Genomic DNA, 18,551 nt, shown 5'->3' on the forward strand with positions numbered 1-18,551 from the left:
CCCAGTGAGTTATTCAAAGCCACTGTCTCCTTGTTAATTTTCAGTTTAGATGATCTGTCTATTGATGTAAGTGGGGAAGAAAAGGTAGTTTTATACATTGCTTGCAGAGATGTGAATTATTATAGTCTTTGGAAAAAACCATCTGATATTAATTAAAAGAACATTCTGGGAATTTATACCATTGAAATAAAAGTACTGGTACATCAAGATGTATGCACAATGATGGCTATTTTACCATTGCTTTTGGTGGTAAAAGAATGGAAAAATAATGGATTTCTCAATGTGGTGTTGTTGGATAAATTATGATATGTCTAAACATAGAATTTTGGAAATATTTTAATGAACTATTATTAAATGACAAAAGCAAGAGGTCAAAAAATATGCAGTTTATGGTCAATTGTAAGGCCCCTATAAATCTATTTGGTTATATCAGCAATTAGGAAAATAAGGAAAGAGTTGTAAGTTGTAAACATAAATAATTGGGGCATGATGGATGAAGGGGAACTAAGACAGGAAAGAGAGTGCCAGGAAAAAGGTCCAGGAAGTGGTGTGTCTAAAATGAATGTGTCTAAAATGAGTGTGTCTAAAATGAATGCATCATATGATCATGTGTGCGAGGATATGTATGTACATGTAATATTGTATAGGTGTTTAAAATATTATTAGCTATGTGTTAGTTGTGCCTAAAGCCAAAGAAGCACTAGGAGAAAGAAGAGAGAAAAGATCTCTACCTCATTTGTGCTAGAAGAATGTGCAATTTTGAGTAGAATATTGAGCTTCCAAAGACACCAGGGTATAAGCATTTTCATCTGTGTACAGTTTCATACACCTGTCCTTCCCAAAGGGTTTGAACTATGGAGAGTCTCCTGGGAAAGCCCCTGTATCAAACCCCCAAGACCTCCAAGCTCAGAATAAGATCACATACATGATGCTCCCTGTTATTATGTTGAAAACAAAGAGTGCTGTTTGTATTCTTTTTTTAATAGTTTAATGATCCCCTTTTGGGAAAATCATTATTAAAAATAATGATCTTTATCTGAATGAGTCTCAAAACAAGTCCAAGACTGAGATTATAAATGCTCTGAGCCCTCCACGTAAACGGAAGACGAAGTGTTTGGTTCAGCTCTTTTACTGCCCACAGCAACAGAACTTTCCTTTTGGAGAGCAGTGTTGGAGAGGAAACCACAAGGCAGTTGTGATGCCACTAGGCAAAGAAGAGTAAGCATTGAACTCTTTATGTTTTTATGTCTTTCAAACCCCAGAGCCATGGAAAGCAAAAACTTTTCTGCTTTTACCAACTCTAGCCCTGATGATTACAGGGCTGCATAGGAAGAAAATAGAGATTATAAGTAGTGCTGAGATTATGGGGTTTGCAGAAGGGTTGCCTCCAATCCTTAGAGAATTTCCTATGAAGGAAATCCAGCTTCCATTCCTGACTTAATGACTTTCTTGATATGTGTGCTTGGGAAACCAAAGAGTCTCTGCAAGTCTGTTTCTCCAACTCTGCTATGGACATGTGCTCATGATCTCCACCCTATACAGTGTCCAGTCTGGATCTGTGACCAGCACAGGTAGCCAAAGTGTGGTGATTAAAGATTAACAAGCACAAACTGGAAGAAACGAAGGAATAAAAAGTATTAATGGCAAATTGAAGCAGAGAAAAGATGAGAAATATCTATACTTCATCCCCTCTTGAAATATTTCTTCCAGTGTTACTTGAAACTATGTTGATGCCTCCCATCTACTTGTCTTCCTTGTATGAGCAGAGCCAGATCCCAGCTTCCTGTAAAGTAGTTAAACCTCAACAGAGTCCATTGGCTTCTTGGCTCCAGAATAGACTGGACATGGGATTGCATAGGAAATCTGGATTCTGCCTCAATATGATTCTACTCTCCTATCTTTCAGATCCTACTGGAAGAGCATGGATATGGGAAACAGTTCCTTAGTCACTGAGTTTATCCTTATTGGTTTAACCATATATTCAGAGATCCAGCTGCCCCTGTTCTTCCTTTTCCTAGGAATCTACATTGTCACTGTGGCAGGAAACATGGGCTTGGTCACTCTAATAGGACAGAATTGTCACCTCCACACCCCCATGTACCACTTCCTCTTCAATTTATCCTTTATTGACCTCTGTTACTCTTCCGTCATCACCCCAAAACTGCTGGTAAACTTTGTGTCTGAGCTGAACACCATTTCCTATGCAGGATGCATGACTCAGCTCTTTTTCTACTGCTTCTTTGTCAGTACAGAGTGCTATGTATTAACAGTAATGGCCTATGATCACTATGTGACCATTTGCAAGCCCCTGCTGTATACAGTCACCTTGTCCCCTCAGGTCTGTTCTCTGCTGGCTGTGATTGTATATGTGGGGGCATTTATTGGTGCCTGGGCCCACACAGGATGCATGCTGAGGCTGACCTTCTGTGATGCCAACACCATCAACCACTACATGTGTGACATCCTCCCCCTCCTGGAGCTCTCCTGCACAAGCACTCACGTCAATGAACTGGTAGTTCTCATTGTTGTGGGCTTTGATGTTGGCGTGCCCAGCTTCACTATCATTGTCTCTTACACTTTTATCCTCGCCAGCATCCTTCGCATCCGTTCCACTGAAGGAAGGTCCAAAGCCTTCAGCACTTGTATCTCACATATAATTGTCGTTTCTGTTTTCTTTGGGTCAGGGGCATTCATGTATCTTCATCCTTCTTCTATTTTGTCCATGGACCAAGGGAAAGTGTCCACCGTGTTCTATGCCATTGTGGTGCCTATGCTCAATTCTCTGATCTACAGCTTCAGGAACAAGGAGGTTAAAGTTACCCTAAAAAAAAGCTTGAATAGAAAAATATTTAATAATATTGAGCCAAAGCAGTATTAATTAACGTAAGAAAATACAGCTTTCTCTTAAAATTCTTTTTATTCCTCTATAGAGGTTTTTTTTTTTTTTTCATAGAGAAAGAAATGAGGTCTAATAGAGTGTTGGAATTAGAAGGCCCAGGTTGAAAACTGCAGAATAGGGGCATCATATTACTTTACAGGGTTATTGGGATGAATAAATTAATGCAAATGGATGTTTGTAGAATAGTATCGGGGGCCTAATACTATGTTTTCTCCTCTCTTCCTTCTTCCTGTCCTTTCTCTCTCTCTTTCTTCCTTCCCATTGTTTTCCTCTTATACTTTAGAGGGAACATTCACAGACTCTTTTCTCTTCCTGTGATCTCTATCATCATGAATGGCACCATCCTTTACTCAATTGCTCAGATCCCAAACTAGTATTTTCTTTGATTCCTCTCTCTTTGCTTGTCCTCCACACCCAATTTATTAAGTGTTGTTCTCCTCATGGCACTATTGTTTGTCATCTGGAAACCAGCCTCCTTACTAGCCTCTCCCTCTCTTATCTTTACCCCTTGAAATCCACTCTCTGCACTGAAACCAGAGTGCTCTTTCCATGCTTCCAATAAGATCTCATTTACCTTAGTTTACTCTGTTCACTGCAGTTTTCTTCAATGTAAAACCAAGCTCCACATTATGTCAAACAAGGATCATATCTTGACTTGGTCATGTCTCCAGCCTGATTTTCTGTTATTATATCTCCTCCTCCCTGCCTTTTTTCTGGTAGTCTACTAAAGTCACACTGAACTTTCCCAAATTTAATAAACTATTCTTTTGCACATTTTCCCACAAGCTCTTCTCTCACCCTGGAACACCCTCATGTACCCTCTTTGCCTCACTCAACCTGTCCATCCCTCAGGTATTAGGTTATCCAGAATCTCTGGGAAGTCTTTTCTGGACAGAAGGGTGAGATTAGATGACCTTCAGATATATGCCAGCAGCATTCTGTGCCTACCCTATTGAGGTACAGATCCCATTGTACTGAAATTCTTTTTCCCTTCAAAGTACAATCTGACTCCATTTATTTAATTATAAGAAAACTTTAAGAAATTCATTTGCAGGAAAATTTACAGTTAACTACAAAGGAGTAGGTTATGTAAGAAAGACATATATTTATACAAGTTGCCTTCTTTAAAATCTTAAGAAAATCATTTGAGAATGTGTAGAGTAGGGGGTTTCTCTTGTTTTTCTTTGCCTGCCTTTCCTTGAAAATTCCTTTTTGCTCATGCTTCCTCCATGGTTGGTTGGTTATCTATCTATCATCTATCTATCTATCTATCTATCTATCTATCATCTATCTATCTATCTATCTATCTATCTATCTATCATCATCTCTATTTTTCCAGCACACTCTTATTACCTCTGTTTTCTGTTTATGCTTCAGATATCACCTGAAGGGAAACAGCTGCCTAACCCGTCTTATAAAGTTTAAGTGCTCTGTCCTGTATTTCTCAGAGTGAAATAGTCAGGCCTGCCACAGTAATAAAAACAATTTTCACATGCTTTTATAATTGCCTGATTATATGTCTTCCCTGTGAGGAAAGGTACCATGTATATTTATTCTCTATTATACTCCCAGCGCTTAGCAGGGTGTCTAGCACTTAGTAAAGCCTCAGCAAGTATTGGTGGGTTAAATCAATGCTTGCTATATGACTTTAAATTTTGAGTCAAAAAGGAGATCTTTGGGGAGAAGAGTCATTCAAAGAATTAACATTTCTTCCTCCTAGAGTGAGTTTCCCAATACTTTGTTTTCACATTGCTTTTCTTTTCCATTTTCTCTTAAAGCACAGTGATGGAAAACAGAGATTGATTTAGTTTTATATAAATGGCTGTGTGTATTCAGTAACTGGGGGAAGGGAGGCATGAGTTGGGAAGACTTCCAGCAGCAAGGTAGAGTAAGCTCACAGTTTCTGGTGTCAGACTACCTGGGTTTAAATTTCAGCTCTGTAATCTGCTAATTATGTGATTCTGAAAAAGTTACTTAACATTTTAAGGTATCTGTTTCTTCAACTCTAAAATGAGAAAAATAATAGTATCTACTTAAAAGGGTTTTTGCGAAGATCGTTATCCATTTGCTTGGGATTCGAGCTATAGTAAATGGGGTATAGTTTAGGGTTTGCCACCATATAGTAGTGCCATTTCATTACAGAACCTCAGATTAGTAACCTGCAAAATAAGAGGCTTGGCTTGATTATGCCAAATATTCCATCTATTTAAAAAATCTTGTGATAATTGTGTCTCAGTTGTTGACTTATACACTACTAGGTTTGAACTAGATTAATGATTCACAACTTGGGTATATGTCAGAATCATTCAGGAAACACTTATGATCTCCTAGTTCCATCTCAGACCTACTCAATTAGAATATATCTATGGGCAGGGTTCAGGAATATGCATCTTTAAAATTCTTTTCAAGTGATTATGATGTTATAGTGTAGATAACTGGTGATTTGGGACTTTCCACTTTTTTTTTTTGAACATGACCAAAATTTATTTCTCATATACATACAAACTTATATAGGTTTTCTTTTTTCTTTTTTTTATTATGTTATGTTAATCACCATACATTACATCATTAGTTTTTGATGTAGTGTTCCATGATTCACAGTTTGCGTATAACACCCAGTGCTCCATTCAGTACATGCCCTCTTTAATACCCATCACCTGGTGGTGGGTATTAAAGAGGGACTTTCCACTCTTAATATTCTGTGATTCTGAAACTGTCTGTGGACAGGGAAATATGTGGACACTCATAAACTTTACCAGAAAGGAGATTTTTCTGGTGTCAGGAAAGTTAATTAACTATTTCAAGAAGGAAAAAGAGGTCAGTATCGTTGACTGTTGTGCAAATGTTGTGAGAAGTAAGCATCAGATCATGTCCTGTACTGAGAATTTACAAACTTGGCAAGTTTATGGAAATGGTAGAAGTAGAAACCCAAGGAATAGAGGAAAAAGAGGAAGTAGAAAAATATGCTTAGCTTACTAGCTTAAAATGTATTAGAATAATAGATCAGTGGGAAAACATACAAAACCTTGAACTAATCTCATGTACATTTAAGTATTTAGAATATGATAAGGTGGCATTTCAAATTAGTAAGGAAATGTTAGATTTTTATAAATACTGTAAAACAATGTATTTTGTATTTAGAAAAAAGTGCAATTAGATATATACTAACGTATATGCCAAAATAAATTCCATGTGTCCTAAAAATTGAACATAAAAATTTTTAAGTATAAAAGAGCTAAAGAAAATATATGTGAATATCCATCTAATCTCAGGGAAAAGATAGAAGACACCATAAGAAACACTTTTTTTAACCCAATAGTGAAAACTTATATAAGAATAGCAAATAAAAGGTATTAACTTTCACCTTCTGCTGTAGGGTCAATTAGGTATCTTGGTGGACCCCATTCCTATAAAATGACTAGATCCTCAATAAAATATAATACAACTTTTATATGTGGTAGATACCATATACAACCATTATTAACCTCCCTTTATAAATGAGGAAAGGGTGGAACTTAACTAAACTTGCATGATTATGCAACTAGTAAGGTGAGCACTCAACTTTGAACCCAGGCTATCTGGTTCCAAAGTTCCTGCTCTTCACCACTCTGGAATACTGACAATTTTATAAAGCACAAAAGAAGAAAACTTAAGCAATATATTTCATGGCTTAAATACATAAAAAATACAACTACTAAGAATACCAGGACATTTTAAACATAAAAGTTTGTGTAACAGTGATATCTGGGCAGACCAGAGGGAGAAGAAAAGGTAAAAGAGCACAATCATTCATTGGTACTTGGTAATATTTTAGTTCTTTATATGGATTGTAGTTTCAAGTTTTTTATTTCATTACTATATAATTTACATTTATCTTATGTATAGGAATTTTAAATGTCTAATATTGAAAAATAATTTAAAAATAGGCTTAAAATTAGGAGACTATTGCAAAATATGAGCCAATAATAAATATTCTTAAAAATCAATAAGAAAGAGATCAATGTTCTTAGCATATAAATACAAGGGCAAATTATAAGAAAAGGCAATTGTTGAAGATAAAAGTACAAATGGTTAGCAAATACATGAAAAAATTCAGCCTTAAATTTAAAACGACAGTGAGATGTAATTTTATTCTACCAAATTGACAAAGATCTGAAAAACAGATCCAGTCCTGGCTGGGATTATAGACAAAAGATATCTCATATACTTGTAATAAGAATGAAATGTATGACTTATTTAGATGACAGTATTAAAAAGACCTATGCATGTTTACTCCTTTGACCCAGCAATTAAGCATTAGGCATTTATTCCAATGAGATAATGAGTGATGTGTACAAAGATTTCCTTACTAGATGTGGGGAAACTTGAATGAATGTCATCCTGAAATGACTAAGTATACAAATCAGACTGGCATTCCAGCACTTCTTTTGTAAAGAAATCATTTAGGGCACCTGGATGGCTCAGTTGGTTAAGCTCCTGACTCTTGATTTCAGCTCAGGTCATGATCTCAGTGTCGTGAGATGGAGCCCCACATGGTGCCCTGCACTGAACGTGGAGTCTGCTTGAGATTCTCTCTCTCCCTCTCCCTCTGCTCCTCCCCACTCTGCTTACATGTAATCTCTCTCTAATAATAAATAAATAAAATATTTTTAAAAAAGTTTCATTTATAAAGGATTTCAAATGACCAAAATAATAAAACACACTGTGTACTCATGAAATGCACTGTTGAAATCAACTTATGATTTTCATTTATTAATAGACATTTTATTATCTGCTTACATAGGATTTACATTTAAACGCACTTCTTTTCTTACTGTGGAACTTTCTTCAACTTTTCATTGGTCTGAGAATACAATAACCATTCCAAATCACAGGAAATATATTATAAAAGGGGAAAAATAGAAGAAGGTATTTTTTTATTTAATATTTATCTGATAGCTAAAAGCTGTCTTTACATCTCTTTTCTTCCTAATTCCTCCTGGGCTTTTCCAGCTGTGGTGGCAAAATAAGTAAAATATAATTAATTTGCAGGCAAGTATGTTGACTGTTTCCCCTTTTGTTTCTTAATTATATAATTAAGTCTAAAACAGATGAATAGGGATGACGGTGTTAGGCTGGGGTGTACTCTGGAACCTTAAAAATTTTTAAATGAATAAATTACAATACATATGGACGTTCATCTAAGTATTGTTTGTGAGAAAGGAGAAACAAATATTAAACAGTAGGCAATTGATTAAACAACATGGTAGAAGCATTCAATTAGAAACTGTAGATTTTGAAATTTGTATTGTAGAAAACATTAACATGAAAAAATGTGTATACACTATATACATTGATTGGTAAAAAGCAAATTGCAGATATTATATAAAATATGATCTCAATTTTCAAAATGTGCATTATATTGTGTGTATGAATGTGTGTATACACATATATATTATGTACACACACACATATATATGCATTTTTTTCTTGGAAAATCTGTAGCTTTACGTGCATCTGAGGCTATTGAGAGTAACTATTGTACTTTATATTATTTTTATATTCTCCACAATGGTCATATATTAGTTTTAGAAACAGAGAAAAAAAACACCCTGTAAGATGACAATGCAAACTATAAAACTAGAAGGTAACATGGGAGAAAATCTGGATGACCTAGGGTTTGGTAATGCCTTCTTAGATACAATACAGAGGCACAATCTACAAAAAAGAACTGATATATTGGACCTCATTAAAATTAAAAATTTCTGCTCTATGAAATATACTATCAAGAGAATGAGAAGACAAACCACAGACTGGGAGAAAATATTTGCAGAGGGCATATCTAATAAAAGACTATTATCCAAATATACAAAGAATTCTTAAAACTTAATAAGAAAATGAACACCTTGGTTTAAAAAAGTGGGCAAAAGATCTGAATAGATACCTCACCAGAGAAGATATACAGATAGCAAATAAGCATGCTTAACATCATATGTCATTAGGGAATTACAAATTAGAACAATAATTAGACACCTATTAGAATGGCTAAAATCCAAAACGCTGACAACACTAAATACTGACAAGAATGGGGAGCAACAAGAACTCTCATTCATTACTGGTAAAAACAGAAAATAGTATAGTGACTTTGGAAGACAATTTGGTGGTTTCTTACAAAACTGAATATACCGAACCATATGATTCAGCAATTGCGCTCCTTGGTATTTACCTAAAGAAATTGAACACTTATGTCTGCACAAAAACTTGCACCCAATGTTTATAGATGCTTTATTCTAGTTAGGAATCCTAGTTAGGATTATCTAGTTAGGAACCCTACTATCTAGTTAGGAACAACATCTGGTTAGTAATTTTACTTACCTTATTTAATTTGTAACAGTTACTATTATTGGTTTGCTTCCCCTGTTAAGAGTCTCTTTCTGTAGGGGCGCCTGGGTGGCTCAGTCGTTAAGCGTCTGCCTTCGGCTCAGGTCATGGTCTCAGGGTCCTGGGATCGAGCCCCGCATCGGGCTCCCTGCTCAGCAGAAAGCCTGCTTCTCCCTCTCCCACTCCCCCTGCTTGTGTTCCCTCTCTCGCTGTGTCTCTCTCTGTCAAATAAATAAATAAAATCTTTAAAAAAAAAAAAAAGAGTCTCTTTCTGTTATCTCAAATATAATAGCGAGGATGTAGTAGATCTGACATCCATCCAACTGATAGATTGTGCATGAGGAAGAGAAATTGGGTTTGTGAGATTGACAAGTGAGGGAGGAAGGGCCAGACTGTGTTGTTGGCTATGGTGGGCCCATCCAGTGTAGATGTAATCCAAATCTCCACTTGCCATTTGTTCTTCTTTTCTCTACTCTTTGTTTTTTGTTTTTTGTTTTTTTATTTTATTTTATTATGTTATGTTAATCACCATTTGTAATGATCTCATTCACCTTATATAACTTCAACAATCACTTCTATTAAGGTAACTTTCCCTTCTCTTTTGCTGGCCCTGTCCTTTCCAACTCACCACAACCACCACACTATCACTACAACCATCTCAATCATAATCATTTAATAAGTTTCTGTGGTACGACAAATACGTTGTAAGATTCTTTGAACACAACACAATACTTTCCTTGAAGAAACTTACAGCCTCGAGGGAGAGACAGTAAAGCAAACACACAGACAAATTCAATGCATTGTGGGAAAGTTTCTCCAGTGGTGTCAAACACATGGATGTACAGGAACGGGAGTCTAACTCAGTCATAGAGGACAGTGAAGGCTTTTTAAGAAGATGACAGGTCAGTGGGGTTCTAAGTAGGGTAAGAACTTGTCTGTTTATGGTTTACTATTCTTTATCAAAGTTCTTTCCCCAGGGTTTATAAGACATTCATTTGTTTTTATATTTTACTAGAACCTGTCTACTTATGAAAGGAGCAGTCTTAATGGTATTGGGATGGGAGAAGGGGTGCATTTTCATGTACATGATGGTACACACCAGAATGAGGGTTGTGTCCTCATTCTTCACATTAACAATAGTTAATTCTCCAACATTCCCCTCCAAACTAGTTTCTGTTAGTCTCTTCTCATTTTGTTAATGAAAATGCCATTCTCCTAGTTTCCAAAAAACCCAAAAACGTGGTCATTTTGAACTTCTTTCTCATGATCTGTATCTCATATTTTCCACGTCATGTGAAGTCTTCTTGCGTCTCCTGAGTCACAATGACCTTATTACCTCACTACATGGGATTTCTGCTGAAGTTCTTTTTTTTTTTTTAAGATTTTATTTATTTATTTGACAGAGAGATAGAGAGAGCACAAGTAGGCCAGAGTGTACCAGCTCCCCCTCTTCTTCCTGTGGCTAGTGATCTATCTGGTTGCTGTGGTGGCCAGTCTGAGCTAGATTATATTAATTTCACTAAATTCATACCTTCACACATCCATATCATATTTACTTTATCGTCTGTTTTCATAGATGTCCTTTACTCTTCCATCTTTGCCCTCAAAATGCTATGAACGTCGTCTAGTGGAAAACATCTCCTATCCAGGGTGGCTGATGTGGTTCTATTTCTGTTGTTTCTTCGTCATTGCCAAATGTCATTGCCAACAGCAATAGCATATAATCACTATGTTGCCATTTGCAAGCCACTATTGTATGATGTTATAGTGTCCCTTCGGATCTGTTCTCTGTTTGTGTTTGGGATATATGTGATGGGATGTCGAGGTTTCCTAGCCCACACTCTCTGTGGTGAGACTGACCTTCTGTGGTGCCAATATTGCCAGCCACTATCTCTGTTCTCCCTGTGCTCAGCTTTCCTGCACCAGTACCTACAATAGTGAGACTTTGGTACTGCTTTCATCCCCTATGCATTTATCATCACCAGCGTCTTCCACATCAGCTCTACAGAGGACAGGGCTAAAACCTTCATTCAGCACCTGCCATTCCCATTAATGACTGTTTCCTTTCTTTGGGGCAGTAGCATTCCTGTGCTCCCACTCTTTTAATGTAGAGTCTATGAACCAGGAAAGTGGCTTCAGTCTTTTATACAAATGTTGGATCCACACCAAATCGTTATATCTACAGCTTGAGGAATAAGGACAACAAACTTGCCCTGAAGTGAACTCTGAAAAGTATTTGAATTTGTACAAGGACTTTTTAGGACTGGATTATTATACGATATTTGTTGGGGTTTCTTCATGGCTAGATTTTCACCTTCATCAGATGGAATACATTTCTACCTTAATTCAGACCTCTTTTTCTTCCTTCCTTCTTCCCTCCCTCCTTCCTTCCCTCCCTCCCTCCCTCCTTCCTCCTTCTTCCTTCCCTCCTTCCTCCTTCTTCCTTCCTTCCTTCCTTCTTTTATTTTTCTTTCTTTCTTTCTTTCTTTCTTTCTTTTCTTCCTTTCTTCCTTTCTTCCTTTCTTTTCTTTTTCTTTCTTTCTTTCTTTCTTTCTTTCTTTCTTTCTTTCTTTCTTTCTTTCTTTTTTCTTTCTTTCTTTCCTCAACTTTTTCTCCTTCTCCTCTTAGCTTTTACAAGTGTAATTATATAATTGCAACATTAAGGAAAAAGAAATTATTACTGTCTTTTGCTATGTGTGACATCTATCTCTGGAGCAAATATTGCAGGTTTTATAATTAATTAATTGAATAACATCACAAAATATCTATCTATACACCAAAGTCTCTAGTAGTCTGAGGACTCTCCTTTTCTAAGTATGTCTTTGGTATCAGTATTGGAACTCATATAACACAGACACAATTCCAAATTCTCTCACAAAAGCAAAAACAGTGAACATGGGATTTTGTGTTTTACCACTTCCATACTTTTTTTTTTTACATTAAAATGTATGCATTTATTATAAGGGTACAGTATTGAAATAATGTGATATTATTGAAGTCAGAATAAGCAGATCATTATAAGGGATTAGTCTAGAAACAACAGCAAAATACAGGTTTATTGTAGAGAATTAAAAATTTAAAGATATTAAAAATCTTACCTAATCTCACTAAGTTTGAATTTAAATAATGCAGAGGAAAATTTAGTCATATGGGGAAGTGTTTATATTGTTACATTAAAAGGGCAGGTTACAAAACAGTGTATCTCCTTCCATTCTCACAACCTAATGATAACAATAGTAGCAAACATCTTTAAGCTCCTTCTTTATGCCAGAAACAGTACAAATACTTTACTTCTATCTCTCCTTGTTTAAACTGTCTTGTTTAAATCAAGCACGCCCATGAAGTAGATACTCTCATTGACCCTGTTTTATAAATGAAGAAACCAAAGATTGATGAGGCTAAGTCAGTGGCCAAGAGCTTCCATACTTTTTTGGTTTTGTTAACAATAGCAAAATTTTTACCAACTTCTGCTGGCCTTTAGAAATTATTAGAGGATGAAATGTAAAATGGCAGCCAGTGCATACATGTATTGAAAATAAATTCTGTGGTGAGTACTGACTTATACAATTTGCTATCAACTTCTCTAGCATCGATCTGTCTTCCTTCGTAGTTCTAAGTATTTTTTGTTAACTCTATTATACCATTTGACACAATTCATCTTTAATAATAATTATTTCTCTGCTACCCCTAATAGATCATGAGTTCCTGGTGAGCACAGACTCCATCTTATCACCTTTGTATCCTTGGTGTATGACAAACTTTGTGTTTTGAAGTCATTAGATATTTGATGCTATTAATATTGTAGTGTAAAAAAAAAAGTCATAATGCTTCTCATTTCCAAAACATAAAGGTTGGTGTTTTCTCTTTGCAAAGTGCAGTATGGTGAAGATACCCATATTGTTTAAAGTATACATATATAACAAATAATTAAAATGCTTATCAAATTCCTGTAATGTCTATCCTTGCATCTAATCTTAGTTCTTTTTAATTTTAAATTTTCAGAAAATCATAACTATATTTTTTATTTTTGTGTACTTAGAGCATGAATTCATTAGAAATAATTTTAAAGTTGTTTCAGTTACAAATCTTAAGGTACAAATATAGTATATGCAAGTATTTGTTAATTTCTGACAAAAACAACTTCAATTACTTTGGCAATGTATTAGGTGAATGGTATTTGTATTAGAGGTTGATTTGAAATAAAAAGTCATCTTAGAGGTTGATTTGAAATAAGAAGTCAATTTTCAAATATTAACGCATGGTCAGTATATTGCTTATCTCATTCCCAAGAGAAACTGTGCAGAGGAACAGAAAGCAAGGAACTTTACTGAGGGTAAATGAAAAAGCAGAAAGAAATTAAAAGAGTGTTAGAACTGCAAGAGATGTTTTATTAACACTGGTAGCAGTTTCCAAGAGATATATCTCTAGGGTAAAGGTAGCTGTTTGCTTTAAAACATATGCAATATTTCACTGAGTAAAAGAAAATTATTTTGAAAACCTATCTTATATGTTCCAACACTTCTAAATTCATCATCCAGGGTATTGATATTTTACATTATATCTAAGTCTTATATTTGTCCAAAAGCAAGTCAACTAATATTCCATGTAGAGATTTATAAGTTGGCAGAAGATAATGTAGGAAAAATTAAAAATGGCAGCCAGTGTATATGCATATTTGATGTAAATGCCATGAGGCATACTGCCTTTGATAATTTGGCCTCTATCAAAACTCTAGCATTTTCTCTTGCCATACTACCTCCTTCTAGTATCCTAAAACCCCTCCTTTCCCCTAATATTTCCACTATCTCTTACCTTTGTATATTTGCTTCATGTCATCCCATTCTTTGAAATTTTTTTGTTTCTTCATTTTAGGTAATAATCCTTGAGTGCCTGAATAAAAAAAAAAGCAAAATTGCTCATCAGTTCCTGCTCTGTAGGGCATAGTGAACCTGGTGACCAGATCAGTAAATTTTATCATGTACTAGAAAGTGTTACAAAGTTCATTAGTTTTAAGATATGTTACCGCCTTGGCACCAAATTTGTGGTTTAAAATACCCTATTTATCTCCAATATATTTTATTTCTTATCAGCTCAGAGCTCAGTGGAAAAGAGTGAGAGAGAGATTCTGGTATCTAGCCAATTTTATTATTGTCTCTTGAATAGTTACATTATAGAAAGGAAAGTAACAGTGGGATTTCTCCAATGATTATAACACTGTATTCTGGATCTTACAACAAATTATTTCCATAGATGTTATTTAATGTTATCTCTCTAGTGTGGGGAAATGACAGATTCATATCTGCCCTAGATAACTCTGCTTAAAAGGTAGGAGTATGCAGGAAGATTTACATATCGCTGTTAAAGAAAAGAAACAAAATTTTATTTTATTTTTAAGCTTTAATTAGGCACACACTTGTATTTATAATTATTATATGTTATATATTAGATTATATATATATACCTAATATATATTTATATTTTAATTCTGCATGTTTTATGGGTAACTTGATGAAGTATCTGTTGAGTAATATTCTTATATCCTTGAACCACCAGGTCCTTTCCTTAGATATCCATTTATGCTTACCAAGAATGGGGACTGACACTTTTCTGTCTATACCAATGGTTGTATTATAAAACTTAAAAACAGTAGCATTGTAGGCCACTAACCACAGGGGAGAAAAATTGGGAGGGAAACAAAGTAGTGTCTTTCTTTCTCTTTCATTTGGTTTAATAACCTCTCATTTCCAGGGATATCTCACATATGTAAATACCTTATTATCCTTGCCAAACTTCAAAGTGCTTCATTTATTGAATTACTTTGATAGGAAATTAAATATTGCATTTCATGCTCCCTTGCCTTTTTCAGCTGATGATATTAAAAATAAATAAATGTTCTTTTGGTGGTTTGGAGCAATCATTTTTATGCACAGGAGCTATTTTGTGTATGTATCTATGCAGGTTTTTTTTAAAGATTATTTATTTATTTGAGAGAGAAAGAGAGGGAGTGAGGGGAGAAGCAGAAGGAGAGGGACAAGCAGACACCACACTCAGTGTGGAACCCGATATGCGGCTCAATCTCACGACCCTGAGATCATGACCTGAGCAGAAACCAAGAGTCAGACACTTAACCTACTAAGCCATCCCGGCATGCCATGTATCTATGTTTTTATATATTCACATTTTCTGGAGTCCTAGGTAACTATGCTGTGTGAGTAATGTTTTTTTTTTTATTATTATTTTTTAAAATAGCTTTCTGGGGGCCTCTTTTCTTGCTGTTAAACTGTTCTTCTTGCTATGCTCAGCTTTTTAAAAGTTTTCTCATGCCTTCCTTCTTTTGAATTTGCTGCCTTCATTCTGATCTCATCCATGTTTGCTAAAATTATTTCTTAAGAAAAATAATGATATGGCACCGAGAGGACCAATGTGGACTGATAAGTGAGGAAACTTTAATAAATGGATATTGTGACATTTATATTAATGTCTTCAAGGTGCTTTTACTTACATTCAGTTTTTCGGCAATATTGAAAATTTTAAGTCACTAGATAAATATATCCAGATTAGTGAAATATTACTGTACATCTGTTGCTTTCCTCCATCTATTGAGCTCCCTCAAAACCTGACCTTATGGGCTTTGTTTACTCCAACATATCAGCAATTTTAGTCTCCAAATCAGCCAGAATACCTCGACAATCAGAGAGATAGATTTGCTCTGGTTCTGACCCTGGACGACCCTCCCTGATAGTAATAATTTCAATATTATTGGAGATTATAAAAGAAATTTTAGTCAGTTTATGTGTGAACCTATTTAAAAACTATGGTAATGGTATCCACTAAGTGGATCTCAACCCCAAATGCCCCACCTCTCTTCTGGCTCACTTTCATGGCTTCTCTGTGAATAATGAAAACATCAGACATCAGTCTTAATCCCATGGATCGTTGGACAAGTTCAGAGCATTTATCTGATGATGGTTGAATCTCATCGCCATTGCTAACTGGGCTGCTTAGAGATGTATCCTGGCAACTCTGACTCTGTTTCTCTTAGGTTATTATCTAATTTCCTGAGTTCTGAAACCTGGCTGTCTTCTCATGTGTTCTCAGAGATAATAACACCCTATAGAATTAAGTCTTTGAATCAACACATATTGAGCACCCTTAGTATGTTGTGGAAGGCATAGAGAGAAAAATAGACTGCAGCAGTTTCAAAAATTTTTTGTTTGTGATCATGGAAAATGATCACATGTTGCATATTTTTCATGCAAAATAAAAAGCAGACTATCACTCTGGAGTTTTTCCTCCACTGATATTTTTTCTCATTTTGGAAATTGGAATTTAAAGTCATATCAAGGTCTAGATACTGCATGTATTCTCTCTTGAGTATCATGAGTTAAAGGAACATTTTGTACCATTCAACATGCCTCAGTGAAAAATGATCAAACTTGATTCCTCAGATAATAAAAACATATCAGGTAAGGTAGGAAATCCTTTTCCCTGAATCCTCTGCTTTGACTTTAGGGAAAACTAAGTCAGGGAAGGAGAAATCTTCTGGTTCTGAGCTGTAGCTTTTAGGGACAGGTTAGTGAGATTTTGGCCTCTAATTATGGACAACAGGGAAGAGTCAGGAGGGAAGCAGCACTTTGTTGATTGTTCAGGAACTACACGTGAAAGCCAATCTTACTTCTTCGCTGTTTCTTGAACAGGAAAGGTTTAAAATATAGTCTAAGAATAGTCTTTAGTCCCACATTTCTGTCAACCTCATCTGCATTGAAAGGAAGTTCCTGGCCCACTGAAGTTTTCCATCAATTGGACAAAGTGGGAGAACCCGGGTCTGAATTGATTAGAGCCATTTCTATAATTTTGCCTTTTGTATTCATCATCTCTTTATAAAAGCCTTTTACATTTCTGAGTTCTCAGTTTTAGAGAATATTCATTATGTCAACTCCTATAGATGGGTTGAAAAATTGGAACACACTACTTTTAGATCACCAGAGCTAGATTGAGTCTGTTGCAAACAAGACTGAAGGTTCTGTTGATCTATGCCCAGAGAAAGAGGATGAACAATCTTCTTTGAATAATATTAATGAAAAACTAATTAGGTTTTGAAAGTTTATGCTTTCTTTGAAAGTGAGGTAGTTAGGGGCTTAAACCTAGGAGCAAAATGAAAGGATTCTTAGAGAGGAGCATTTGAAAGGTTTAGGTAGAGACAAGGCTCTGGTCTTTGTCCTTGAAATTTTAAACCCCTGAAAAGGATCAAGTCATGAGACAGGTGAGGAGTGGAACCAATCAAGATACAGCATGTCATTCTGATTTGGGAATCAGAAAAAAAACTCTAATGCACCTATTTTCTCTTATTTCTTTCTACAGATTATATCTTGTATGGCTACTTGCAATCATTCCTCCATGACTGAGTTTATCCTTGAAGGGTTAACAAAACGTCCAGAGCTTCAGTTGCCCCTCTTCCTACTGTTCCTCGGAGTATATGTAGTCACAGTGGTGGGGAACCTGGGCATGATCCTCTTAATTGCTATCAGTTCTCAACTTCACTCTCCAATGTATTATTTTCTCAGTCATTTGTCATTCATTGATCTCTGCTACTCCTCTGTCATTACCCCAAAAATGCTGGTGAACTTCATATCAGAGAAGAACATTATCTCCTTTCTGGCATGCATGACTCAACTTTATTTCTTGTAATTGCAGAAGGCTACCCCTTCTGACTGCCATGGCATATGACCGTTATGTAGCCATATGTAGTCCACTGCTTTACAATATTATCATGTCCCATAAGGTCTGCTCCATAATGATGGTGGTGGTATATTCACTGGGGTTGTTTGGGGCTACAGTCCATACTACCCTCATGTCAGTGTTGTCCTTCTGTGGGTCTCATGTTGTCAGTCATTATTTTTGTGATATTCTCCCCTTGTTGACTCTCTCTTGCTCCAGCACCCACATCAATGAGATACTGTTGTTTATTATTGGAGGAGTTAATACCTTAGTACCTACACTGGCTGTACTCATCTCTTATGCTTTCATTCTTTTGAGTATTCTCCATATTCACTCTGCTGAGGGACAGTCTAAAGCCTTTGGCACTTGTAGCTCCCATCTCATGGCTGTGGGTATCTTTTTTGAGTCTATCACATTCGTGTATTTCAAACCTCCTTCTAGCAATACTGTGGAACAGGAGAAGGTATCCTCAGTGTTCTACACTACAGTGATCCTCATGCTGAATCCCATAATCTACAGCCTGAGGAACAAGGATGTGAAGAATGCACTGAGAAAGGTGGTTGGGGGAAGGTAG

The 18,551-nt window shown here is 35.8% G+C and overlaps 2 protein-coding genes across 2 annotated transcripts; both read left to right on the forward strand.

Annotated features, from left to right (window-relative positions):
• The first annotated feature begins 1,920 nt into the window (after nt 1–1,920).
• Nucleotides 1,921–2,878, forward strand: LOC123856571 (olfactory receptor 8B8-like). The gene has a single exon (XM_045892734.1). The coding sequence runs from the start codon at nt 1,922–1,924 to the stop codon at nt 2,876–2,878; it is 957 nt and encodes a 318-aa protein (XP_045748690.1). The 5' UTR covers nt 1,921.
• A 14,754-nt stretch (nt 2,879–17,632) lies between these two features.
• On the forward strand, nt 17,633–18,551 carry LOC123856739 (olfactory receptor 8D2). Its single transcript, XM_045892863.1, is given in 3 exon segments — nt 17,633–17,939; nt 17,942–17,961; nt 17,964–18,551. Coding segments are annotated over 3 exon segments (915 nt in total).

Source organism: Mirounga angustirostris, unplaced genomic scaffold (genome assembly GCF_029215605.1).
Source record: "Mirounga angustirostris isolate CCGP_5_RB_7025 unplaced genomic scaffold, mMirAng1.0.hap1 SCAF_13, whole genome shotgun sequence".
Classification (NCBI taxonomy): Eukaryota; Metazoa; Chordata; class Mammalia; order Carnivora; family Phocidae; genus Mirounga; species Mirounga angustirostris.